At 53.7% G+C, this 7,323-nt stretch overlaps 1 protein-coding gene across 3 annotated transcripts in view; it reads left to right on the top strand.

Annotated features, from left to right (window-relative positions):
- The first annotated feature begins 985 nt into the window (after positions 1-985).
- LOC122558251 (uncharacterized) overlaps positions 986-7,323 on the top strand; it is a 183,007-nt gene continuing 176,669 nt past the window's right edge. For 2 of the 3 annotated variants that reach the window (XM_087995736.1, XM_043706624.2), the window contains exon 1: positions 986-1,447. In XM_087995736.1, the coding sequence (XP_087851862.1) occupies positions 1,100-1,447 (348 nt within the window). In that variant the 5' untranslated portion in view covers positions 986-1,099. The remainder of the gene's footprint in view (positions 1,448-7,323) is intronic. The other variant, XM_087995734.1, reaches the window with a different exon arrangement.

The following is a 7,323-nucleotide window of genomic DNA, read 5'->3' as shown; positions in this document are numbered from 1 at the left end:
AATCCTTTGATAGAATCTGCACAGCAAGCACATTCTTTTGCACTGGTTACCATATTTTGATGAGTTGCAATTTAAATATCTTAGAATCTGTCAGTGTGTTAGTGTGAGTGAGTGGGTGAATATGAAGGTGTGTCTGGGTAGAATGTGGGTGGAGTAAGTACATAGGGAGGCAGCTGGGCAAACTGGCAGGATGAACGGTGGAGAGTGGTAGGGTGACAGGGAATAGGGTGGCAGATGATAGTGTGGCAGGGTGATAGGGGATAAGGTGGCAGGGAGTTGGGCAATAAGTTAGCAGGATGATGGGTGGAGAATAGCAGTTGTAGAAGATACAAAGCAGTAGTTGGTGAGCTGGCAAGATTTGATTTGGTTGGACAAAAAAGCCAAAAAAGTGCATTCCCTGGAAACCTGAAACAAAACCAGAGATTGTGGGAGAAATTCAGCAGGTCTGGCAGCATAAGTGTCTCCAGCAATTTTTCTTTTTGTTTGATCTGTTTGGGTCCTGTGATGGGAGTGTTTGGGGCAAATTGTGTTTTGTGGATAGTGGTGTTGGAGGGTCAGGGAAGAAGCCAGATGACAGGGGCTTTGGGGATGTTGGAGAGTCAGCGAAGGAAGGGCAGGACTGGGATGTTGGAGGATCAGGGAACGAAGGGAAGGACTGGGATGTTGGAAAAGTTGGAGCGTCAGGGAAGGAGGGGCAGGACTGGGATGTAGGAGGGTCAGGGAATGAGGGGGAGGATTGGGTGTCGGGTGTGTTGGAGAGTCAGGGAAGGAGGGGGAGGATTGGAGTGTCCGGGGTGTCGGACGGTCAGGGAAGGAAATGGAGGAATGAGTTGTGTTGAATGTTGAAGGGACGGGAGGGGACTTGCTAATCCGTCCATCAGCTCCTGGGAACTCGCCAGTTGTGGTCACGCGTCTCTCCAATGGGAGCTGAGACACATTACAGTGCAATGCACGGAAAATGTATCGAAAGGGAACTCCCTTTCGCTTCCCACCTGCTGGTTGGTCGCTGGCTCTGTCTTTGGAGCCGTACAACAAATGTGACAGTGCATTTGGGGCGTGCGGTCTCCCGGAGTAACAGCTCGCAGAGAAACTCTGCAGAATGCTGGGTGTCGCCTCGATCCTTGTGGCTTTACTGTGCATCTACATCGTGAGCAACCTGCTGCAGGCGCAGCCCGAGCCCGTCAACGGCAGGTACTCGGTGCCAGGGCGCTTTTACACGCTGAAAAAGTTGCTGGTCATCTGTGTTTACCGTTACCGCCTGTTCAGGCAGGGGAAGGGCACAGGCACCGAGAATGATGCGAACAGGCTGAAGATGGGACTGGGGCGCAGGAAAGAGGAGCTTCAGTCCCAACCCAGTGAACGGAAAGGTGGAGGGGGTCTGGGGATAAGCTACAGATCTTATGTGGAAGAAATGGAATGCGTGCAGGAGTTAGTGGACGACTGTCATGTAAGTTACCGATGTTCACTCTGCAATATGTTCGTAGCAAAGTACATTTTGTTCCTGCCATTGACACAATTCTCTGATTCTGCTTCTGTGTCTGTAAGATATTGTTCTGCCCCACAAACTCTCGTTTGTGTTTCACTATCTTTTCGACTCGTTCTGAATTGTTTTGGTATGTTTACATCTCTCTCTCTATTTCTTGTATCCATGTGATTTTTCTTGGCTGTCATTAGTTTTTGTGTCAAGGGCTGTGGATTTTTTCTGTGTATAGCGTGTACAAACAGTTATTAGTTCTTCAACTGTTTGCAAATGCAGATGTGAATTTTTTTTAGGGTACCCGCAATCTTAAATTAGCAAATCAAAGCATGATGTGAAAGATTACGGGTTCAAGAATCATTGAAGAGTAACACTTGTCAACCACAGTGAGGAAATGCAAACATCCCAGCCAGAAAATGAAACGAGCGTTCATCTCCAATCTGGTTTGAAGCTGAAGTTATCCCTGTCGCAAGTATGTAGAGTGGTGTACACAGTGTGACGTGAGCGGCTCAGGGAATAATACCAAAGCGTTAACTTTGTGCGAGGGAGAGCTGGGGAAATGATGCCTCAGTGCGTATTTGGAGGGCTCATTGCACCGCAGTAATCAGGGGGTTCGTGAGCAGGCTATAGAACTAGTAACCACGAGGAGGCACTGCACTCCAAACGTTAACTCTGCTTTCCCCACACAGATGCTGCCAGACTCTCTGCTTAAGTTTTGCCAACAATTTCTGGTATTTTTGTTTTATCGTAGAACCAGTTCTCCAATTGCCGTGGATTTGTTCCTGGTTGTAATTACAGTTGTGAGGTTTATTATGCTTTAGGACATCTTTTGGTTTTCTAAGAATATTACATTTTGAAACTATAACATTAAATTTAGGGGACATTTAACATGATTTTTGACTTGTGTTGAAGCTTGCTTGACAGTAACGCTGGTAGGTTTAGTAGTTGGACCAGAAGGGACAGAAGTAGGCCACTCAGCCCATTGAGTCTACTCTGCCATTCACAGAGATCTTGGCTGTTCTGATAAACTTCAACTCCACTTTACCCCATAACCCTGGAGTCCCTTACTGATTAAAAATCCATCTATATCAACCTTGAAAACACTAAATGATCCAGCCTCAACAACCCTTTGGTAAAATGCTAAAGGATTTTTGTGATCTGGAAATCATACATTCACTATCCACTGAGAGGAAAAAAGAAGTCTTCTTCGTTTCTCCTGTAACTGGACGATCTCTTACTTCAAGATTTGTGTCTTCTAGTCCTAGACTCTCCCACAAGGGGAAACAGCCTCTCCACTGCTACTCCATCTACACTGCACCCTGCACCCACCAAAAATCTCACATTTGTTCATAAGGTCTCCTCTCATTCTTCTAAACTCCAGTGAATACAGACCAAACCGGCTCAACCTCTCCATCCCTGGAATTTACCTCGAGAGCTTTCTGTGAACTAACTTATTGAATGCTGTTTCCTTAGATAAGAAGAGCAAAACTATTCTCGGTGTTCTAGTTGTGGTCTAACTAGTATCTTGTGTAGTTTTAGCAAGACATTGAACATAGAACATAACAGCACAGGCCTTTCGGCCCTCGATGGTTTCACAGATCGGTGCAACAATCTGAAGCCCATCTAACCTATTTTTCCATTTGCATTCATATGTTTATCCAACAACCATTTAAATGCCCTTAAAGTTGGTGAGTCTACAAGTGTTGCAGGCAGTGTCTTCCATATCCCGACTACTCTCTGAGCAAAGAAACTACATCTGACATCTGTCCTATATCTATCACCCTCAATTTAAATTCATGCCCCCTTGTGCGAGCCATCACCATCTGAGGAAAAAGGCTCTCACTGTATCCCTAATCGAACCCTCTGATTATCTTATATGTCTCAATTAAGTCACCGGTCAACCTTCTCTCTAATGAAAACAGCCTCAAGTCCCTCAGCCTTTCCTCGTAAGACCTTCCCTCCATACCAGGCAACATCCTAGTGAATCTCCTCTGAACCCTTACCAAGCTTCCACATCCTTCCTGTAATGTCGTGACCAGAACTGCATGCAATACTCCAAGTGCGGCACACCAGAGTTTTGTACAGCTACTGCATGACCTCTTGGTTCTGAAACTCAATCTCTGTACTAATAGAAGCTAATACACTGTATGCCTTCTTAACAACCCTATCAAACTGGGTGACAACTTTCAGGGATCTATGTACAGGGTAACCTCGATTATCCGAACGGGATGGGGGGGCACGAATTCGTTTAGATAATCAATTATTCGGTTAATTGATTCCATGCCATTCCTCTGGATATCAGAGTTTTTAAAGTCTGCTTCCCGTTCAGGAGACTAGCTGCAACACTCAGCGTGCGAGCCCCCAACACTGCCAGCCCCACCATCCACACCCCCAACCCGGTCCAACACCGTCCGCCCCATTCCCGCAACCCATCCAACACTGCCCGCCCCACCCCCCAAAGCCATCCAACACTGCCTGCCCCAGCCCCCAATCCTATCCAACACTTCCCACCCCACCCCCCAAACCCATCCAACACTGCCCACCCCACCCTCCAAACACATCCAACACTGCCTGCCCCGCCTCCAATCCCATCCAACACTGCCCGCACCACACCCAAACCCATCCAACACTGCCCACCCCACCCCACAAGCCCATCCAACACTGCCCACACCGCCGCCCCAAACCCATTCAACACTGCCCGCCCCACCCCAATTCCATCCAACACTGCCCGCCCCGCACCCCAATCCCATCCAACACTGCCTGCCCTGACCTCAATCCCATCCAACACTGACGCCCCATCCCCAATCTCATCCAATACTGCCCACCCCACCCCCAATCCCATCCAACACTGCCTGCCCTGCTCCCAATCCCATCCAACACTGCCTGCCCCACCCCCCCAATCCCATCCAACACTGTCCACCCCACCCTTATTCCCATTCGGTTAATTGATCCAATGCCTTTCCTCTGGATCTCAGAGTTTTTAAAGTCTGCTTCCCGTTAAGGAGACTAGCTGCAACACTCAGTGCGCGAGCCCCCAACACCGCCTGCCCCACCACCCATACCCCCAACCTGGTCCAACACCGTCCCCTACCCCCGCAACCCATCCAACACTGCCCGCCCCACCCCCCAAACCCATCGAACACTGCCTGCCCAGCCCCCAATCCCAACCAACGCCGCCCGCCCCACCCCACAAACCCATCAAACACCGCCCCTTCCCCCAAACCCAACAAATACTGTCCGCCCCATCCCCACTCCCATCCAACACTGCCCGCCCCGCACCCCAATCCCATTCAACACTGCCTGCCCTGACCTCAATCCCATCCAACACTGACGCCCCATCCCCAATCTCATCCAATACTGCCCACCCCACCCCCAATCCCATCCAACACTGCCTGCCCTGCTCCCAATCCCATCCAACACTGCCTGCCCCACCCCCCCAATCCCATCCAACACTGTCCACCCCACCCTTATTCCCATTCGGTTAATTGATTCAATGCCTTTCCTCTGGATCTCAGAGTTTTTAAAGTCTGCTTCCCGTTAAGGAGACTAGCTGCAACACTCAGTGCGCGAGCCCCCAACACCGCCTGCCCCACCACCCATACCCCCAACCCGGTCCAACACCGTCCCCTACCCCCGCAACCCATCCAACACTGCCCGCCCCACCCCCCAAACCCATCGAACACTGCCTGCCCAGCCCCCAATCCCAACCAACGCCGCCCGCCCCACCCCACAAACCCATCAAACACCGCCCCTTCCCCCAAACCCAACAAATACTGTCCGCCCCATCCCCACTCCCATCCAACACTGCCCGCCCCACCCCCCAAACCCATCGAAGAATGCCTGCCCCACCCCCAATCCCATCCAAAACTGCCCGCCCCACCCCCCAAACCCATCCAACACTGCCCGCCCCACTCCCAAACCCATCAAACACTGCCAACCCTGCCCCCAATCCCATCCAACACCGCCCGCCCTAACCCCCCAATCCCATCCAACACTGCCCGGCCCAGCCCCCAAATCCATGCAACACTGCCCGCCCCACCCCCCAAACACATCTAACACTGCCTGCTCCACCCCCCAATCCCATCCAACACTGCCCGCCCCAACCCCCAAACTGAACCAACACTGCCCACCTCACCCCCAATCCCATCCAACATGGCCTGCCCCGCTCCCAAACCCATCCAACACTGCCCGCATCGCCCCCAATCGCATCCAACACTGCCTGCCCCGCCCCCAAACCGAACCAACACTGCCCACCTCACCCCCAATCCCATCCAACACGGCCTGCCCTGCCCCCAAACCCATCCAACACTGCCCGCATCACCCCCAATCCCATCCAACACTGTCTGCCCCGCCCCCAAACCCATCCAACACTGCCCGCCGCACCCCCAAACCCATCCAACACTGTCCGCATCGTCCCCCAATCTCATCCAACACTGCCCGCACCACCCCCAATCCAATTCAACACTGTCTGCCCCGCCCCCAATCCCATCCAACAATGCCCGCCAGATCCCCAAATCCCATCCAACACTGCCTGCCCCACACCCCAAATCCCATCCAAAACTGCAAGCCCCACCCCCCAATCCCATCCAACACTGCCCGCCCCACCGCCTAATCCCATCCAACACTGCCGCCCTACGCCCAAACCCATTCAAGACTGTCCACTCTGCCCCCAAACCCATCCAACACTACCCGCACTGCCCCCAATTTCATCCAGCACTGCCTGCCCCGCCCCCAAACCCATCCAACACTACCCGCACCACCCCCCAATCCCATCCAACACTGCCCACCCCGCCTCCCCCATCCCATCCAACACTACCCACCCCATCCCCAATCCCGTCCAACACTGCCCGTCCCACCACCCAATCCCATCCAACACTGCCCGCCCCACCCCCAAAACCCATTCAACACTGCCCGCACCAACCCCCAAGTCCCATCCATCACTGACCGCCGCACCCCCCAATCCCATCCAACACTACCCGCCCCCCCAATCCTATCCAACACTGCCCGCCCCACCCCCCAATGCCTTCCAACACTGCCTGCCCCACACCCAATCCCATCTAACACTGACCACCCCACCACTCAATCCCATCCAACACTGCCCGCTCCACCCCCAATCCCATCCAACACTGCCCACCCCACACCCCAATCCCATCCAACACTGCCCGCCCCACCCCCAATTCCACCCAACACTGCCCGCCCAGCCCCCCAATCTCATCCAACACTGCCCGCCCAGCACCCCAATCCCATCCAACACTGCCCACCCCACCCCAATCCCATCCAACACTGCCTGCCCCACCACCAATTCCATCCAAACATTGCCCGCCCCACCCCCAATCCCAACCAACACTGCCCACCCCACCCCCCAATCCCATCCAACACTTCCCACCCCACCCCCCAAACCCATCCAACACTGCCCACCCCACCCTCCAAACACATCCAACACTGCCTGCCCTGCCCCCAATCCCATCCAACACTGCCCGCACCACACCCAAACCCATCCAACACTGCCCACCCCACCCCACAAGCCCATCCAACACTGCCCACACAGCCGCCCCAAAACCCATCCAACACTGCCCGCCCCACCCCAAACCCATCGAACACTGCCCGCCCAGCCCCCAATCCCAAACAACGCCGCCCGCCCCACCCCACAAACCCATCAAACACCGCCCCATCCCCCAAACCCATCAAATACTGTCCGCCCCACCCCCACTCCCATCCAACACTGCCCGCCCCACCCCCCAAACCCATCGAAGAATGCCTGCCCCACCCCCAATCCCATCCAACACTGCCCGACCCACCCCCCAAACCCATCCAACACTGCCCGCCCCACCACCAAACCCATCAAA

This window comes from Chiloscyllium plagiosum, unplaced genomic scaffold (assembly GCF_037043375.1).
Source record: "Chiloscyllium plagiosum isolate Xiang-an unplaced genomic scaffold, Cpla_swu_hap1 HiC_scaffold_17, whole genome shotgun sequence".
Taxonomy (NCBI): domain Eukaryota; kingdom Metazoa; phylum Chordata; class Chondrichthyes; order Orectolobiformes; family Hemiscylliidae; genus Chiloscyllium; species Chiloscyllium plagiosum.
This window is presented reverse-complemented; position numbering and strand designations above follow the sequence as displayed.